The sequence below is a fragment of the Ranitomeya variabilis genome, chromosome 1, assembly GCF_051348905.1.
Source record: "Ranitomeya variabilis isolate aRanVar5 chromosome 1, aRanVar5.hap1, whole genome shotgun sequence".
In the NCBI taxonomy this organism is placed as follows: Eukaryota; Metazoa; Chordata; class Amphibia; order Anura; family Dendrobatidae; genus Ranitomeya; species Ranitomeya variabilis.
The window spans coordinates 670,727,236-670,747,980 of NC_135232.1; the positions used below are offsets into that span (position 1 = coordinate 670,727,236).

A 20,745-nucleotide genomic window follows, 5' to 3' on the forward strand; every position below is an offset into this window, starting at 1 on the left:
TAGCACTTGTTGGCCCTTTTACCTTCACTCACCCCAAACCATCTCGATTGGGTTCAGGTCTTGTGACTGTGGAGGCCAGGTTATCTAGCGTAGCACCCCATCACTCTCCTTCTTGGTCAAATAGCCCTTACACAGCCTGGAGGTGTGTTTGGGGTCATTGCCTGTTGAAAAATAAATGATGGTCTCGGACCAGGCGGGTTTTGTGCGAGGAAGGGAGGGCAAGGATAATTCAACTAAAGTTCTTCAATCCATAATGTACGCTAGAAAGCGGAATTTTCCACTGACTCTACTATCTACTGATGCCGAGAAGGCTTTTGATAGAGTGAGTTGGAGATTTATGGAGAAGGTCTTGTATAGGTTTGGCTTTCCTCCTCAGTTTATTACAGCAGTTTTTTCCTTGTATTCCTTTCCCACCACCAGGGTCCGGGTGAATGGTATCTTATCAGACGTTTTTAATATTAGTAACGGTACCAGGCAGGGGTGCCCCTTGTCCCCTTCTTTGTTTATACTAGTTATCGAAACGCTGATTCAGAGAATTAGACAGGAAGATCAGGTCAGGGGTTTGCAGATAGGTAGTATGGAAATAAAAACCTTACCATTTGCAGATGATCTGCTTTTCCTCATCACTAATCCTTTTAAAGCATTCCCTATTATCCTTAATATACTTAATCATTTTGGTAAACTTTCAAATTTTAAAATTAACAACTCTAAATCGGAGGCTCTCAATATTACCTTATCAAACTCCCAGCTATCTAACTTACATAAACTAACCCCCTTCTCTTGGTCTGTTTCCTCCATAAAATATTTGGGAGTCTGGGTCACCAGGGATCCCATGGACTTATTTAGTTCTAACTTTTCACCCTTGCTTAAGAAATTAGACACGTTGATGAAATCGTACAACTTACCCACTTTATCGTGGATAGGACGTATCAACGTATTTAAAGCATACCTGATGCCTATACTACTATACTGCATGAGTATGGTCCCCATTCGTCTCCCCCTTACTGTCTTCAAAAAAATAAGGTCTTTAATATCTAAATTCATATGGAGGAATAAACCAGCTAGGCTTCCCTTTAAATTGCTAACATATCCCACCTCATGCGGTGGTTTGGGAGTCCCTGACCCTTATATCTATTACAAAGCTATACACTTAAGTAGATGGCTGAGAATCGTACTCGGCTTTGAGAGGGGTACACTAGACTTGATAGATTTGGCGCTACTGGGCAATAGGGGAATTCCACTTTTATGGTCGCGTTCAAAACCGTGGGCCTCGCTTGGTCTGGATGATATAACCTTAGCAACTCTGCATATTAGACGCTCCGTTTTGAATGAACTGCCACCGGAATCATTTCCTTCATCACTAACCCCTATTGCAGTCATTCCTTATCTAGTCAACCCGAACTTTAAGGATTCATATATCTTATGGTCGAAACTTCCTTTGGATTCTCTAACTAATTTTTATGATGAAAAAAACCTTAAAAATGACATCTGGCCTAGTAACGCTCTAACCTCTCCAAAAAATTACCTTCAAAAACATCATACTACACGTATTCTAAGGCAAATCAGAAAACAATTCCCACACAAGTCCAACTGGTCATGGTTAGATCTCATGCTTAAAACAGGGTCAACTAGACATAAAGTTATATCCCGCGTGTATTCCCGACTTATTACCCCTCCTCTATACTCTAAACGCTCTTTTATTTACTCCTGGGAATCTGAATTTAATGTTATTTTTACAGAAGATCAGATCTCCAAGATGTTGATGTATGCCCGAGGTTTTTCCCGTTGTATCCTGTTGCAGGAAAATGCATACAAGGTGCTAACCAGATGGCATATGACTCCGGTCAAGCTTCACCATCTGGGTCTATCGGACTCGGACTTATGCTGGCGATGCCAAGCCACCCAAGGAAACCATGGACATATATTCTGGGAATGCTCTCGGATTAGAAATTTCTGGGGGGGAATAAACTCCACGCTTAAAAAGCTAAAACTAATTAAAACCGATTTGTTAGCCTCTGAGGCCATTCTCTCATGCCCAACAAATAACTTCAGACCATCAAGGCATGGCCTTCTTCCCCTGTTGCTTAGCCCTGCAAAGCACTTGATAACTATTCATTGGAAGAGTGAGACCCCTCCAACGCTAGATGAGTGGTTTAATAAAATCGATCATATCCATAGATTAGAGGAACTTTCCAGTTGGGAAACGCATGCCCATGAACGTTTTGTATCTAATTGGCTCCCCTGGAAAACATTTAGATCCAGTGCTTCTTAATAATGCTCTTTACTTGTCTCTGTTCTTTCTCGAATGTCATGCTATCGGACAGTTTGCTTTAGAGTGGTATCCTCACGTGTACTTAAAATGTTATGTTTATTTTTCCCCCTCTTCCCCTATTTTCCCTTCTTGACTTTACCCCTCAGCCCCCTTCCCTTTGCCCTTCTATTCCTACCCTTCCCCCCTTTCCACCCCTCCCCCCTATCTTTTCCAAAGGATGTTAGTTTTAGTATGCTTAATGCTATTAATGTAATGGACATGGTTTATTTACGTTAGCATAAAATGTATGTAATGTTTCTAGTCCTTACTTTAAATAAAGAATTTATAAAAAAAAAAGAAAAATAAATGATGGTCCAACTAAACGCAAACCGGATGGAATAGCATGCCGCTGCAAGATGCTGTGGTAGCCATGCTGGTTCAGTATGCATTCAATTTTGAATAAATCCCCAACAGTGTCACCAGCAAAGCACCCTCACACCATCACACCTCCTCCTCCATGCTTCACAGTGGGAACCAGTCCATCCGTTCACCTTTTCTGTGTCGCACAAAGACATGGTGGTTGAAACCAAAGATCTCAAATTTGGACTCATCAGACCAAAGCACAGATTTCCACTCGTCTAATGTCCATTCCTTGTGTTTTTTAGCCCAAATAAGTCTCTACTGCTTGTTGCCTGTCCTTAGCAGTGGTTTCCCAGCAGCTATTTTACCATGAAGGCCTGCTGCACAAAGTCTCCTCTTAACAGTTGTTGTAGAGATGTGTCTGCTGCTAGAACTCTGTGTGGCATTGACCTGGTCTCTAATCTGAGCTGCTGTTAACCTGCGATTTCTGAGGCTGGTGACTCGGATAAACTTATCCTCAGAAGCAGCGGTGACTCTTGGTCTTCTTTTCCTGGGGCGGTCCTCATGTGAACCAGTTTCTTTGTAGCGCTTGATGGTTTTTGCCACTGCACTTGGGGACACTTTCAAAGTTTTCCCAATTTTTCGGACTGACGGACCTTCATTTCTTAAAGTAATGATGGCCACTCGTTTTTCTTTACTTAGCTGCTTTTTTCTTGCCATAATACAAATTCTAACAGTCTATTCAGTAGGACTATCAGCTGTGTATCCACCAGACTTCTGCACAACACAACTGATGGTCCCAACACCATTTATAAGGCAAGAAATCCCACTTATTAAACCTGACAGGGCACACCTGTGAAGTGAAAACCATTCCCGGTGACTACCTCTTGAAGCTCATCAAGAGAATGCCAAGAGTGTGCAAAGCAGTCATCAAAGCAAAATGTGGCTACTTTGAAGAACCTGGAATATAAGACATAATTTCAGTTGTTTTACACATTTTTGTTAAGTATATAATTCCACATGTGTTAATTTATAGTTTTGATACCTTCAGTGTGAATGTACAATTTTCATAGTCATGAAAATACAGAAAAATCTTTAAACGAGTAGGTGTGTCCAAACTTTTGGTCTGTACTGTATATATATATATTTTGTATAGATTTTTGACAATTTTAAAAGTTAAATTTCTTTGCCTGTGTGGATTGGATGGGTTATTGCCGACATCTGGCGAGAATTTCATGTCAAGAGCACCTTTGCAAATATATTAACTTAGAAAATTGGTGACGTGCTCAATACTTATGTCACCTGCCATGTGCATGTGCATGTGCATGTGTGTGTGTGAGTGAGTGTGTGTGTGTATATATATATATATATATATATATATATATATATATATATATATATATATATATATATATATATATATATATATATATATATATATAGATTTGTGCATATTTATACATGTATACCTAAAATTCCTGCATATATATAATATATATATATATATATTTTTTTTTTCACTTTTTAATTATTTTTACATGTCTTTTTAGTTCCAATAGGGGGGCCTGACTCTATGATCATGTAATTGCTTATACAATACTGTAGTTCATTTATTGTAACATTAATGCAGCGCCCCAGAGTCCTGGTCGTTGCAGTACTGTGGCTCCGCCACTATGGGGAGCTATGGTACGTCTGATGGCACTGAAGGAGTTCATCTGATCAGGTATCACAGACACCAATACATTTCACAGTCGGGCCTCCGGGGGGAGCTAAGGGTTCTATTCACTAGGCCACTCCCCACCATAGTGGGTAAACTGGGGGTCAGGCAGGAAGTTAGATGAGAAAGCTGACTGGGTTGGAACCAGGCAACACCTTGTGGCAGAGGGTGTTGTGGGGGAAGATACAGTATGGTCTCTGTCAGGGGTGGGATCCTGACATAGGCTTGGCAACTTGAACGAACGTAACGGGACCGTGCCTGCTCCGGGTAGCGGCGGTGCCCAAGGAAGGATTAGAAGCGAGATAGATTGTGCTGAGTGAGAAACGAGATCACGCAAAAGGAGAAATACCAGTAGGAGTCGTGCTGTAAGACCGAAGCAACATCCTACTGAGGCGCACTACCGGTGGCCGGAACGCCGAGGGAGTATCATAACATTCAGCTTCAAGCAATACTCCAAACAGCGGCAGGACAGTCAGTCTAAGGCGGGCTGTCTAACTCAAATCACCTATGCAGTCTTGGGGGGCAACTTGTGGAGAGGGGCGACTCTAGGGTCCCGGAAGAGCTCCGAGCCTACCCGTCAAACGGGTGCCGTCCCAACCAGAACACCAGGGAGGGACGGAGGATTAGCAGAACATCATCTAATCGAGTTGTGAGGGAACTTAAGAAACAGACACAACAGTTGTGGGGACTTTCTGTAAGCACAGCAGGGAAGGACCACAACACCTAGCGCTAGAAGGAAGGCACAGATTTCCACCTGCTAGGAGAACTCCGGAGGTGCCATTGGGCCGGCCGGACTTGCGCAGCCTGGTTATCCGGATTCCGGACTGAGGACCCAGAGATCTTCAGTAAAGAGGTAAAGAGACTGCAACCTGGTGTCCTCGTTATTTACTGCACCGCACCACCACAGCCTCATCACTACCATCATCCATCATATCTACCCCCATCGATCACTGTACGCCCCTCGGCAGGGTCACGGACCGGGCCTAGCCACCGTGACAACCCCAGAGTAGAGACTCAGAGGCCCGGTACCGGGTACCCCTCGGCCCTGCGGCGGTGGGGGCGCTCCATTAACATTCATGCCTAACAGTGGTAGCTAAGGGTTTAAACCACCGCAATCAAAGTTAGATTGGATTGCAGCAGCTACCCTTCGTGCCATGTCGGGAGTGTAACACCAATGTCACCCACCCTGTATGGCACAGGCTCAGTACTTACCGTGCAGACATCCACTGTACATGTACACCATTCACCTTTTGGTATATTTGAAATGTTAAGTTTATTCTGCTGGTCAACACGATTATGATAATACCATATTAAAAATATATCGTATTGTCAACAATTTTGGTTACCATATTTTGAAACCCTCATATTTTCTTTTTTGATGAGACAGTTGGAGCGGCCCCCAAACAGAGGGCAGCGGGGTACTCGGTACCGTGTCTCTCTCTCTCGGTTCTGGGGATGTCACGGTGGCCTGACCCGGTCTGTGGTCCTGCTAAGGGGCGCCCAATAAAAGGTGTAGGTGGTGGTGTAGGTCGTAGTAAATAACGAGGACACAGGATTGCAGTCTCTTTACCTCTTTACTGAAGGCTTCGGCATCCGCAATCCAGAGCACTGCTAACAGGGCTGGCTGAGACTGGCCGGTCCGAAGGCACATCCAGAGTTCCCTTTGCAGGTGGAAATCAGTGCCTACCTACTAGCGCCTGGGTGTTGTAGTACCTCCCTGCTGAGCACCACGGGATAGTCCTCACAACTGTCGTGTATGTTTCTGTTCTTTCTCTCCGTCCTCCAGATGATATGGATCGGATGCACCCGTATGACGGGGTAGGCCTGGAGTTATTTTATAGGGACCCTAGAGACGCCCCTCTCCCACAATTGCCTCTGTTGTCTTCATTAGGTGAAAAAGGTGAGACAGGCAACCTAAAGTTAACTGCCCTGCCGTTGGTTCAAAGTAATGCGTAGAGTCTGTTACTTCCTCGGCGTTCCGGCCACCGGCTACGCGCCTCAGTAGGATGTTGCCGATCTCGGGGCACGACTCCTTCTGGTTCTATCGCCTTTGTGCTGTGATCTCGATTCTCACTTCTCCACAATATACTTCGCTTCGTGTCCTTTCTTAAGATGCCGCCGCAATGAGGTGCAGGCACGGCTCCGTAACGATCTGTCCTGTGCTAGGCCACTGTCAGGATCCCACCCCTGACAGGGACCCCCCTGAATCTTCCTAAGCAACGCTCTCCTCTCACTAGATGTTACCTGGGCAAAACCTAGTCAGCTTCTCCCTAACTTCCTATTCAACCCCCAGTTTTACCAGAGTGTGAGGAGCGGCCTAATACATAGAACCCTTTGCTCCCCCTGGTGGCCGGAGTGTGAAGTGTAATGTGTGACTGTGATACCTGGTCAGGTGAACTCCTTTAGTGCCATCAGACGTACCATCGCTCTCCTTAGTGGCAGAGCGACATCACTGCAATGACCAGGACTCTGGGGCGCTGCACTAGCGCTATGAGCTTTGCTTTTTATTTTTTTCATAAGTTGCTTTAGTTTTTATTGCTACCATTTAGGGATACATACAATATTTTGAATACTTTTTATTGCTTTACTTGTGAGGTGGAATGAGTAAAATGCATCAATTCTCGGCATTATTTATCATATTTTTGGAGTGCCTGTCTTCTAAGTGAATCCTAATAAGGGTTTTATGATTAAATGCCACTGTCAGTGATTGACATTAACATCTAAGGGGTTTAACTGCATCAATAGGAGCAGGTGCTGGCTGTATAACACAACTGGCACCCACAGTGAATGGAGCTGATCCCTCTCCATACATCAACCCCCATTGTAGAAGTATAGTAAATCCAGCAGTAATGCAGTATAAAATAATTACAGATACTACAGAATTTGGCACCCACAGTGTGCCCTGTAAACTCCCTGCTCGATGTCAAAGTTGTTTTATCGATTTATGCGTGACAAGGAAATCTGATGCATTTCTGTCTGTGGATTGTGAATGATTAACCAAACTACTGCCTATGCTCTTTATTGCAATAATACTTGACATCATAGGAAAGTGATGAGGGATTCGCAGTGTTACCTTATAAGGCTACCGCCAGGCAATCACTGGAGAGCTATTTAGGACCTTGGCTGAAACACCTTACATACCAGTCTCAAGTCATTCATTCCATAGAAATAAGAATTGTCGGCACTACTCTCAAGCGCTGCTCGGCATTCAATACTAGAGTAGTCCATTCCAACCAGAATAAGAATGAAAAATGTGGCACTCACTAAAAGGCGCAAGTGTTCTGCTACCCTCCCTTGTCAGTACGTACTTGGATGTAATGGACTGGATTATAAGGGAAGATTTTTGCATCTTTTAGTCAGTGACACATTTTTCCTTCTTAATCTGGTTGTAAATTGTGATAGAAAGGAAATCTGTCACTAGGTGTTTGTTATTTAATTTGAATGCACCATGGTGTAGGGGTAGAGATTCTGATTCCAGCAATGGGTCACTTACTAAGCTGCTTATTGTAGTTTTGATAAAATCAGTGTTTTATCAGCAGGAGATTATCACAAGAGGACTAGTTGTCTCCTGCCATATAGTCATCCTCCTCTGTGTAACCCCGCTCCATCCACTGATTGGCAGCTTTCACACAATGTACACAAGAAACTGCCAATCAGTGGTGTGGGCGGGGTTATACAGAGCTCAGCATTAGAGAACTGCTAGATCTGCAGCAGCGAAAACTGTGATTTTATCAAAACTACAACAAAAAGCCCAGTAAATGACACATTACTGGAATCGGGGTTTCTGCTCCTACATTTTGCTGCTCTCCGATGGGAAAGCAAAAACTTCCTAAGAGATTGCCTTTAATCTAAAATCAATAGAGCAGGAATCACTAAAGGGGTTATCTGTTATCATGACAGCTGGACCTGCTTTGTAAAAACAAAACAAGTGGTACTTCTCGCAAAACTTCCTTTTATTCCAGCTCCACCTCTCTGCTGCTCCCTGTCTTTGTTGCCAGGGCTGAAACAGTGCCATCCCATCTACAACATGTGACTACTGCAGCTGATCATTGGGCTCATTGATTGGATGCAGTGACCATGTTCTGTAGACAGGACACCAATGCATTAGCGCTGTAAACGAAGAGCGGAAAGCCATTGCTGGAGTGGTAGGGGCTTCAGAAGGTAAGTGCTGCTTGTTTTGTTATATTAAGGGTCTCAGTCAGCACAGAATAACTGTTACAAATAAGTACAGGCGCTCGGTGTACCCATGGCTTAGCCAAGCAGTTCAGTGCACCTTCCTTCCTAATTGCTTTCCCACCGTACTCTGCTTTGATTGACAGCGCTCGGTTTATAGAGCCAGAGAAGAGCAGAAATAGGTGAAAACAAGTAGGTGTGAAGGTTCACTTAAATGTTTGGCCATGTCAAGGGTACACCACGCGGCGCCTGTGGTTAGTTTGAACAGTCATTCTTTGCTGACAGAGCCCATTTATTATTTATTTCTTTATTGATTATTATTATTTTTTTAATAAATATAGTCAACTCCTTTTAATGTTCAACATCACAGGCTATGGGGTCTTTTGAATTTATTTATGCCACTGATAAAAGTAAAGGATAAGGTCCATCATCTACTAGTTTCTTATACTAAGTCTTCGGCACATAGGAGGATCTAAAGATGGCCACTATATTGATTTTACTCATAAAAAGAATGATGTTCCTTTACCTACGTGGGCCTCCAGCTTTATAACAGCTGCTATAGTTGCGCTTATGTGCATTACCCTGCGGGCCACGGTTATGAACAATCATATATCATCTGTATGGAGTCCATATGTTTTTCTTCTAGTTTCGTTCCACCCCCCTGATGTTAATTGTCTTTCCCATGAAATTTTCCTTAATGTACAGTACAGACCAAAAGTTTGGATACCCCTTCTCATTTAAAGATTTTTCTGTATTTTCATGACTATGAAAATTGTACATTCACACTGAAGGCATCAAAACTATGAATTAACACATGTGGAATTATATACTTAACAAAAAAGTGTGAAACAACTGAAAATATGTCATATATTCTAGGTTCTTCAAAGTAGCCACCTTTTGCTTTGATGACTGCTTTGCACACTCTTGGCATTCTCTTGATGAGCTTCAAGAGGTAGTCACCAGCATATACCCTACAGCAAGTAAATAAGGAAATTTGAATAGTACATGTAATAACATAGGGGACTTAGTTAATGTCATTTTGATTAAAAAAAAAAAGCATAAAAGCCATTCCACCGCGACGAGGTGTACCCGTTGATATGATCCTAGCCTGTCTCTAGTATTAAAACCTTACCTTGTGGCCATTTAGGATATGTTCACACGTGGCATACTTGTAGCTTTTTTATTTCTGTGGCAAAAGCGCGGCATTTTACACTATCAGGAAAGTGAATAAGTGAATTTATCACCCATTCTCATGAATGGGAAAAAAAACACAAGAAAAAACACAAGCAAAAAAAAGTGCGCATTTTCTGAATTTTTTGTCGTTGCTGCCAACACTTTGGGGCTTGTCTTTGGTTAAAAAAACTCCACGTGTGAATATACGCTTATTTTTTAAAAGGAAAGGCTCCATAACTGATATTTCTGGGTGGGTACTACCTCTGTAACTGCGTGATCAGCGGCAGGTGCCAAGCTAATATACGTAGTCGGCTTCTGCTGAAATTGTGGAAATCAGTGAAAATCAATGATACTCACAGGTTAATCCACTATATTTTGTAATCAATGAGTGCAGCATCTAGTTAGCCTGTGAGGGAGCTCCCGCTGTCATCCCGTCCCCCACAACTGGATCTCAGGGTGCCCAAGCATTGTCGTGGCAGCTAAGGGCCTAACAATGGTACCCACGACTGTCAACTTGGCACTCCAGATAGAGAGTGAACCTCATCTTTTTGCTGACAAGCATGACACAATAGAACACATATGTAATACTGTATATTATATGGGAGCTCAAGTGCATTCAAGTTCAAGTCCCCAACTGGGACTGAAATTTAAAAAAATATATAAATGCAAAAATTAAAATCACCTTTTCTCCGTGCTTGTTTTTCATTCCCATGTAAGTAAATTAAATAATTAAAGCAATGGATAAAATAGTTAGTACGACATTTGTGACCACCGCTGCTATAAAAACATCATTCGTTAATCAGTTTAGAGAATATTGTGAATATATTTAAAAAAAGATACTATTGCTGTTTTTTGTTCATTTACATCCGAAATATTGAAATAAAAAGCAGTAAAATATCACAAATACCTATAAATAGTCTAAATAAGCAGATCAGCTCTTATTTCAAACTATGAGCCCTCGTATTGCTCTTTCCATTGGAAATTAAAAGAATTAGGGCACCTCAGACTATTTGCGACACAAAATCAATTTTTATGAGATTTTATTGCATGAAAGCAGGAAAGCAGAAAGTAGATAAAAATTTGGTATTGCCATAATTGAACTGACCCATAGACTAAATTCACATGTCACTTATCCAGTATGATGAACACTGTGAATTAAAAAAAATGCCAATTTGCTGTCTCCACACCCCTTACAACTCTCCCGACAAAACAAAAACAAGCCATTATGACTGTCAGGAAAATTGAACATCTATTACCATCTTGAAAATGGTATTAATTGCTTCAGACCCAAAATAACTAGAACTCTTAAACCTGATAAGGCTGGTGTACTTACATTGAGAAATTCATATCACATTGGGGGTGTGATCCATTTTTCTCATAGGCCAGCCTCATCATATCTAAAAAAATATATTTAATAATGTATGCAGTTAGTTTTGTGATATCGGGTGACAAATCCTCTTTACATGCCCTAGTTATAAACGCCTTCCTGTCTATGAATGTTAAGAACTTTGGAACACAAAATTACCAGGCATCTACAGGAGAATTCATTTATACCTTTTGCAGCAGGTTTTGACCTCTGAACTGCCATTACAAGTCAGTTGCAATCATAAAAGTGTCATTTTTATGTGGCAATAAATGTGGGCTAGATACTGTCATGGAATGTGATTCAATGTTGTGTGCGGTATAGCAGAGCTATCCTAACGTTAACAGACAGCAAATCTCTCCCTGATTGTGATAGTTATTGTGCTGTGGTAAAATAACACCCTGGGGTGGGTTCAGGGCATAACTTTAGGGAAAGTACAGCTAGAAGTTGCACCTGGGCATTGCAGTAGCGCAAATAAAATCTGATGGGCCCCGATGCAAAATTTGGACCAGGCCCCCCCCTGCAGTTTGGTCAGATGTGTGGACCCTTGTGGCGATCTACATCCTATAAAGACAAATGTGTTCACCACCCACGTAATAATGTCCCCTGTCCTGGCTCCTTCTTGTAATAATCTCTCCCCCCCCCCCCCTAGTAATAATGCTGCTCATCCTAGGCCCCATGCTATAACATTTTCCCCCATTCCATGCACCTTCCTGGTATAATGACCTCTATTTTGGTATAATGTCCTCTGTCCTGGTGTAATGTCCCTCACTGTGGTATAATTTCTCTATTCTGGTGTAAAGACCCCCCATCCTAGTATGATGTCCCCAATTCTAATATACAGGTCCTTCTCAAAAAATTAGCATATAGTGTTAAATTTCATTATTTACCATAATGTAATGATTACAATTAAACTTTCATATATTATAGATTCATTATCCACCAACTGAAATTTGTCAGGTCTTTTATTGTTTTAATACTGATGATTTTGGCCTACAACTCCTGATAACCCAAAAAACCTGTCTCAATAAATTAGCATATTTCAACCGTCCAATCAAATAAAAGTGTTTTTTAATAACAAACAAAAAAACCATCAAATAATAATGTTCAGTTATGCACTCAATACTTGGTCGGGAATCCTTTGGCAGAAATGACTGCTTCAATGCGGCGTGGCATGGAGGCAATCAGCCTGTGACACTGCTGAGATGTTATGGAGGCCCAGGATGCTTCAATAGCGGCCTTAAGCTCATCCAGAGTGTTGGGTCTTGCGTCTCTCAACTTTCTCTTCACAATATCCCACAGATTCTCTATGGGGTTCAGGTCAGGAGAGTTGGCAGGCCAATTGAGCACAGTAATACCATGGTCAGTAAACCATTTACCAGTGGTTTTGGCACTGTGAGCAGGTGCCAGGAAGCATGAAGTGCTCCAAAATCTCCTGATAGCTAGCTGCATTGACCCTGCCCTTGATGAAACACAGTGGACCAACACCAGCAGCTGACATGGCACCCCACACCATCACTGACTGGGTACTTTACACTGGACTTCAGGCATTTTGGCATTTCCTTCTCCCCAGTCTTCCTCCAGACTCTGGCACCTTGATTTCCGAATGACATGCAAAATTTGCTTTCATCAGAAAAAAGTACTTGGGACCACTTAGCAACAGTCCAGTGCTGCTTCTCTGTAGCCCAGGTCAGGCGCTTCTGCCGCTGTTTATGGTTCAAAAGTGGCTTTACCTGGGGAATGCGGCACCTGTAGCCCATTTCCTGCACACGCCTGTGCACGGTGGCTCTGGATGTTTCCACACCAGACTCAGTCCACTGCTTCCTCAGGTTCCCCAAGGTCTGGAATCGGTCCTTCTCCACAATCTTCCTCAGGGTCCGGTCACCTCTTCTCGTTGTACAGCGTTTTCTGCCACATTGTTTCCTTCCAACAGACTTACCATTGAGGTGCCTTGATACAGCACTCTGGGAACAGCCTATTTGTTGAGAAATTTCTTTCTGGGTCTTACCCTCTTGCTTGAGGGTGTCAATGATGGCCTTCTTGACATCTGTCAGGTCGCTAGTCTTACCCATGATGGGGGTTTTGAGTAATGAACCAGGCAGGGAGTTTTTAAAAGCCTCAGGTATCTTTTGCATGTGTTTAGAGTTAATTAGTTGATTCAGAAGATTAGGGTAATAGGTCGTTTAGAGAACCTTTTCTTGATATGCTAATTTATTGAGACAGGTTTTTTGGGTTATCAGGAGTTGTAGGCCAAAATCATCAGTATTAAAACAATAAAAGACCTGACAAATTTCAGTTGGTGGATAATGAATCTATAATATATGAAAGTTTAATTGTAATCATTACATTATGGTAAATAATGAAATTTAACACTATATGCTAATTTTTTGAGAAGGACCTGTAATATCCATATTCTTGTATATATGTTCCCATGCTAGTATAATGCCCCCCACTCTGGTGTAATGCTCCAAATTCTGGTATAATTCCCCCCATCTTGGTATAATGTCCCCATTGTAGTATAATAACCCCCTGCCTACTATAATGTCCCCATTCTGGTATAATGCTCCCCATTCTGGAATAATGATGCCCCCCATTCTGGTATAATGCTCCCCATTCTGGTATAATGCTCCCCATTCAGGTATAATGTCCCCCATTCTGGTATAACGTCTCACATCCTGGGCTCAATCCATTTTCTTCCAGCACATTTTTTTTTAAAAAGAAAAAAATTATTCTTACCTTTCGCAGCAGCACATCATCCACTTCTGTAGCAGATGCAGTAGCTGGCAGCTGACTTTGTCTTGACACCACAAGTAGGTTATGGCGTTACTGCTTTGAGCCACGCACCACAGGAAAGCTGATGTCAGCCGCAGGCCTTGGCGTGTATTGCAGGGCAGCAAGCCAGTGAGTCTCTGTGCCACAATACATTTCAACTGAATGTGCATCCCAGGACGCACATCCAGATGAAATTGGCGTCTGTGGGCCCCCCTTCCTCACAAGTGCGGTCACACCCTCTGAGACTGCGACTGTTATGTCCCTACCCTGGTGACTTGTTTTGTAGGGGGGATGGCAACAGCTGCTTTACTATAAAAAAAAAACCCTCAGTATTAGAAATTGTAAATGGTATAATCTCTCATTAAAACAGAACAATTTGGGTTTTTGGGAGAATTTGGGTTAAGGGAGGTAACAAGAGTTGTGAGCTTAAAAAACCTTTTCTATTTCTAAGTTTTTATTAAGACAGTCAGTGTAACAACATATAACAGTATAGTTTAATAGCAAATTGCAAAATAAAAATATAATTTCTACATTCAGTTGGTTAGCATTAATTAAGAAACATAATGTAGTGCAACAACATATTGAAGGAAAAAAGAAGAGATGAGATTCTTTGGTCCCTTAATAATGTAGCAACCTCACAGAAAAAAAACATATAGGTAGATGATCTTATTATCAGAAAAATTCCCAGATCTTAGTCAAATATAATTTGGTTCCCTGATGGGTGCCCGAAGAGCTCCTGGAGTATAGCCCAGGACCCAAGCTAGAGCAAAATGTAGAGATAGAAGAATGGAAGTCGTAAAGTACGGTAATCAGAAATAAGAGGGAAGCGCTCTTTAGACTCATCTTTCAAAAAGAAGACCAATGCCAACTGAGAGTATTTTTGCTTGATCGAGAATGTGACTGTGTTGAAATGTTTCTTTGTACCGTCTACATTGATGAAAGATATTGAAAAAGTAAAAAAAGACCGCAATATTTTGTCAAGGATAATTAGTCCACTGATACTTCTTATCCTGCATTCCACTCAAACCCCACAAAGACCAATTTCTCTGTTGTGGGCTGCATAACGCCTCCCTTTCCAACATATTTCATCCGGTTTTAGCCTCCCTACATTTGGGAAATTGAAAACCAAGAGCCAAGACCCATTTTCCAGGCTACCTTTGCTTAAAAGCACACAGCTGTGATATTTTGTTAACCCTCCGGGAGAGCAGTGGCTTTTTTAGGGGTACGAGCGCCACACATTGCCGCATTCGTATATAGCCTCTCAAGCCTAGAAAGGGCATTTGCTTGAGTGAAAGGGCAAAAACATCATCTAAAAAATGTTGCCTGAGGATAACTAACATTTCTTCCCGGTCCTGTTTTTTTTTTTACTTCTTCTTTAAAATTTTTCTCTTTTTTTGATTCCTTATATTGCCTTCTTATATCATATGTAGCTTTTGCAGATGATTTAGACTGATTCAAGAAATGTGGCTTTTTCAAAGTCACACAACTTTGGCACAACTTTTTTCCAGTTTCCCTCTGGAGTGATTTTATTGGATGCCAGTTAGAAAGTTGCATTTTGTTTGCTGAATGTTGCAAAATGTGCAAGGACAATTTGGGTCTTTGTCTGCAGAAAACCTGTCAGCAAGATTTTGTAATGAAAAGTAAAGACATGGTTGTAACGGCGCTGTGATACAGATTACACAGATAGCTTTGATGAAGAAATCTGCTTTGTGGTTCTTCTTTAATCACCATTTGAAGTCTTCTGCTAATTAGATATCGGTGCACAGGGGCCAGACTGTGCACTGGGCCTTCTTCTCCCTGTCTGTGATTCCCTGGCCCTTCTGCCTGCCTCCGGTCTTTGACTCCTTGGCCCCAAAGCCTGCTCTGATCTGTGCTTCCTGGGTCCCTCCACCTGCCTCTGGTCTGTGATTCCTGGGCCCCTCTGCCTGCCTCTGGTCTGTGATTCCTTGGCCCCTCCACCTGCTCTGATCTGTGCTTCCCGGGTCCCTCCACCTGCCTCTGGTCTGTGATTCCTGGGCCCCTCCGCCTGCTCTGATCTGTGCTTCCCGGGCCCCTCCACCTGCCTCTGGTCTGTGATTCCTGGGCCCCTCAGCCTGCTCTGATTTGTGCTTCCCGGGCCCCTCCACCTGCCTCTGGTCTGTGATTCCTGGGCCCCTCCGCCTGCCTCTGATCTGTGCTTCCCGGGCCCCTCCACCTGCCTCTGGTCTGTGATTCCTGGGCCCCTCTGCCTGCATCTGGTCTGTGATTCCTGGGCCCCTCCGCCTGCCTCTGATCTGTGCTTCCCGGGCCCCTCCGCCTGCCTCTGGTCTGTGATTCCTGGGCCCCTCCGCCTGCCTCTGATCTGTGCTTCCCGGGCCCCTCCACCTGCCTCTGGTCTGTGATTCCTGGGCCCCTCTGCCTGCCTCTGGTCTGTGATTCCTGGGCCCCTCCACCTGCCTCTGATCTGTGCTTCCCGGGCCCCTCCGCCTGCCTCTGGTCTGTGATTCCTGGGCCCCTCCGCCTGCCTCTGATCTGTGCTTCCCAGGCCCCTCCACCTGCCTCTGGTCTGTGATTCCTGGGCCCCTCTGCCTGCCTCTGGTCTGTGATTCCTGGGCCCCTCCGCCTGCCTCTGATCTGTGCTTCCCGGGCCCCTCCGCCTGCCTCTGGTCTGTGATTCCTGGGCCCCTCCGCCTGCCTCTGATCTGTGCTTCCTGGGCCCCTCCGCCTGCCTCTGGTCTGTGATTCCCGGGTCCCTTTACCTGCCTCTGGTCTGTGATTCCTGGGACCCTCCGCCTGCCTCTGATCTGTGCTTCCCGGGCCCCTCCGCCTGCCTCTGATCTGTGATTCCCGGGCCCCTCCGCCTGCCTCTGGTCTGTGATTCCTGGGCCCCTGTGCCTGCCTCTGATCTGTGCTTCCCGGGCCCCTCCGCCTGCCTCTGTTCTGTGCTTCCCGGGCCCCTCCACTTACCTCTGGTCTGTGATTCCTGGGCCCCTTTGCCTGCCTCTGGTCTGTGAATCACAGACTGTAGGCAGGCAGAGGAGCTGGGAAATCACAGACAGGGAGGAGAAGACCCAGTGTACAGTCCGGCACCTGTGCACTGAAACCTAATTAGCAGAAAATGTCAAATGGTGATTAAAGAAGAACCACAAAATGGATTCCTTAACCAAAGGTATCAATTTAATCTGTGTTACATCACCATTACACAATGTCTTTGCTTTACAAAATTGTCCTGACAAATTCTCATTAAACCGCATGAATCGAATGTGGCGTTTTGATTAACTTGGTGCAACAAAATTCAGAGAACACCATATGCAAAAAATTAGAAAAATAACTTAAAAACCCACAAATGATGAATCAGGCCCCAAAGATCCAATTCTTTTGGTTTTGAATGACTGCATGATCATGTATTACATTATCACCCACTGCTGATACTAGGTGCAACTTCAGGTAGAACATTTAGCTGCTGACAAATTTCCACTATGATAAATGATCACCAGGAGTTCCAGCATCCAAGCCACTGATGGTCCACTCATTATCCTGCTGCAGTAGGAAAGCTCACTGGTATAGACCGCTATGATGGAATTCTTGAATTTTATATGTGGTTTTATACATCCAAGTACAGATTATCTACATACACATTCTTCAAGTTTAATTCCAAAATTTAGCTTAGTTAAAGGGCACCTGTCACCCCGTTTTTTCAGTATGAGATAAAAATACTGTTAAATAGGGCCTGAGCTGTGCATTACAACAGTGTATTTTGTGGACCCCGATTCCCCACCTATGCTGCCAAAATACGTTACCAAAGTAGCCGTTTTCGCCTGTCAATCAGGCTGGTCTGGTCAAAAGGGCGTGGTGTCTTCCCCCAGATCTTGCTTAGTTTTCCGTTGGTGGCGTAGTGGTTTGCGCATGCCCAAGGTCCCGAATCCACTGCACAGGGGAGTTAAAAGAGCGCGATGTGCACTATTTCATTGGTGATCAGTGGGGGCGGCCATCTTCCTTTGGCCGCGCGTGCGCAGAAGCGGCACTCTGCTGGCCGCGGCTTCAGGAAAATGGCCGCGGGATGCCGCGCGTGCGCAGATGGAGATCGCGGCGGCCATTTTCCTGAAGCCGAGATGCGAACTCTGCTTCAGGAAAATGGCCGCCGCGATCTCCATCTGCGCACGCGCGGCATCCCGCGGCCATTTTCCTGAAGCCGCGGCCAGCAGAGCGCCGCTTCTGCGCACGCGCGGCCAAAGGAAGATGGCCGCCCCCACCGATCACCAATGAAATAGTGCACATCGCGCTCTTTTAACTCCCCTGTGCAGTGGATTCGGGACCTTGGGCATGCGCACACCACTACGCCACCAACGGAAAACTAAGCAAGATCTGGGGGAAGACACCACGCCCTTTTGACCAGACCAGCCTGATTGACAGGCGAAAACGGCTACTTTGGTAACGTATTTTGGCAGCATAGGTGGGGAATCGGGGTCCACAAAATACACTGTTGTAATGCACAGCTCAGGCCCTATTTAACAGTATTTTTATCTCATACGGAAAAAACGGGGTGACAGGTTCCCTTTAATATGGCCCCCATGAATGTTTCAAAGGTTGAAACATTTGATTGTAAGTCTCACCAGGAGGTGCAGGACATTCTGTAAATGTAGAATTAATGGCTTCTGTACTCACATGACTTGGTAATAATTGTGGATATAGTTAATTCATGCACTATCCATGAGGTTCCTAATTCTGTTCTTTTTTTTATACAGGATAGCATCCCAATAACGGACATCTACACAGAACTTAAAGATGGGTTATACCTGTTACGTCTTCTGGAGTTCATTTCAGGGGAACAGCTGCCCAAACCAGCAAAAGGAAAAATGAGAGTCCATTTCTTGGAAAACAACAGCAAAGCTCTAACTTTCCTAAAGTCCAAGGTTAGTTGTACAGTTTGGAAAAATTATTGTGGTCTCAAAATCGTGATTTTATTTTACAAATGTAACAATTTAGCTTCCAGATCATGACAGTTTATGGTTTTCTGAAAGTGCATGGACAGGTTCCCTGAAAGTCTTGCGACTTTTTACACAGGACATTGGCTCAAATTTATAAAGTCTGGTGTTTTATACGACAATTTTGATAAGCGTACACCAGTCATGGGCCGGAGAACTTTTTCTATTGTGCCGTATTCAATGGAAATGTTACACTACTACTGAAATATCAAAAGAAAACCCGATTGAAGCATTATGCATATAAAATCACAATTTTGTTCTTTACATCAACATTTAGAAATCCTTAAAATCTACCATTTTGGTCTTTCACAATGATCTAGCATTGTGAAGTTTTGTTTAGTATAATATGTTTATTTTTTTTAAATTTTATATATTTTGTAATATTTCTATGACAAAAAGTTGTACTTCCTCTGAAGAATAATGTTCACAAAAGTTTTTCTTTAAAGGAAATCTGTCCAGCAGGTTTTTGCTATGTAATCTGAGAGCAGCATGATGTAGAGGCAGGGAGCCCAATTCCAGCGATGTGGCACTTACTGAACTACTTAGTGCAGTTTTGATAAAATCCCTGTTTTCTCTGCTGTAAATGTAGCAGTGCTCAGAATGCAATGTATAATCCCACCCTCACCCCTGATTGGCAGCTTTCTGTGTACACTGTCAGCAAGCTGCCAATCAGTGGTGGGGGTGTGGTTACACAGATAAGCTGGACTGGCTTGCATGTGACACCTAGTCCTGCTGATAAAACACTGACTTGTATTAAAACTACAACATACAGCCAAATAAGTGACACATCTCTGGAATCAGGCTCTCTGCCCCTACATTATGCTGCTCTCAGATTAAATAGCAAAAAGCTGTTGATAGATTCCTTTTTAGATATAGTGTAGAATTAAAGATGTGCTTGAAACATTAGTTTTTACCTGCTGATTTAAAAAAATACCAAGTACCTCCTGCACCTTCCCTACTAAGAATAGGTGCTGGCAATCTAATTTATGTCAGTACCAAAATGCAGATTCTGGACTTGTAGTTATCATTGTGTAATAATCAGAAACCTGGACTGTTGCTAGGTTATTACCACAAATGGACTTACAATTTAAGTACGGTAGTCCAAAGAAGCGAACCATATGATAATAAAATACACCGCTTTATTTTCAATATATTTAAAAAATCATTAAAAATGACTAAATAAACCACAATTAAAGAAAACAAACGAGTTTGGGGTGTGGGGGATCTCTCCTTCGGTTCCAGTACTTTAGTCCCTGTATCTCAGTGCTCATTTGTCATTACTCTATGTGCAGGTAATGTTCATATACTTACATCCCTTAATATTTTTGTACTCGTTTAAGAGTCATTAACTGAAGTGTTGATATCTTGCTTAAATAGGACATCTGCTGCACACATCATGTAATGTGATAGAATCCTCTCTTTTGAGCCAGATACAAAAACCGTATATTACTCTTTATTATTTATTGGGATCAGTACATAGGTCACTCTAGCTCTAGATATTCGCATTCGGTTCTTCCATTGTGTTTTATACTTTGCATAAAAAAGTACTTACTTCTAATCAATATTGTTATTGAATTTTATTTTTACTATGCCTTTTATGCGATTTCTTGTATACCGAGGTGAGGGCTCCCCCCTCTGGACACTTTTGTTTTCTTTAATTATGGTTTCTTTAGTTATTTTTAATGATTTTTTTAAAATATATTTAAAATTAAGCTGTGTATTTTATTATCATACGGTTCCCTTCTTTGGACTACTTACTTTGTAAGTCCGCTGGTGGTAATATATTGTTTGAAGTGCCATACCCGTTGATTTCTATGGACATAACTTTGAGACCCTGTAGCTACATTAATAGCATCTCTCTACACCTAAACAATAGTGTTACAGACTAAGGTATAATAGCTGCCAGGATTGCTTGTGAATTTATTATTTCAGTATTTAAAGTATTTATGTGTTTTCCATATACATATATATA

At 42.9% G+C, this 20,745-nt stretch overlaps 1 protein-coding gene across 5 annotated transcripts in view; it reads left to right on the forward strand.

Annotated features, from left to right (window-relative positions):
• Positions 1-20,745, forward strand: part of SPTBN5 (spectrin beta, non-erythrocytic 5) — a 445,401-nt gene that overhangs the window by 56,831 nt on the left and 367,825 nt on the right. For all 5 annotated transcript variants that reach the window (XM_077264001.1, XM_077264014.1, XM_077264022.1 and 2 more), the window contains exon 3: positions 18,534-18,701. In XM_077264001.1, the coding sequence (XP_077120116.1) occupies positions 18,534-18,701 (168 nt within the window). The remainder of the gene's footprint in view (positions 1-18,533; positions 18,702-20,745) is intronic.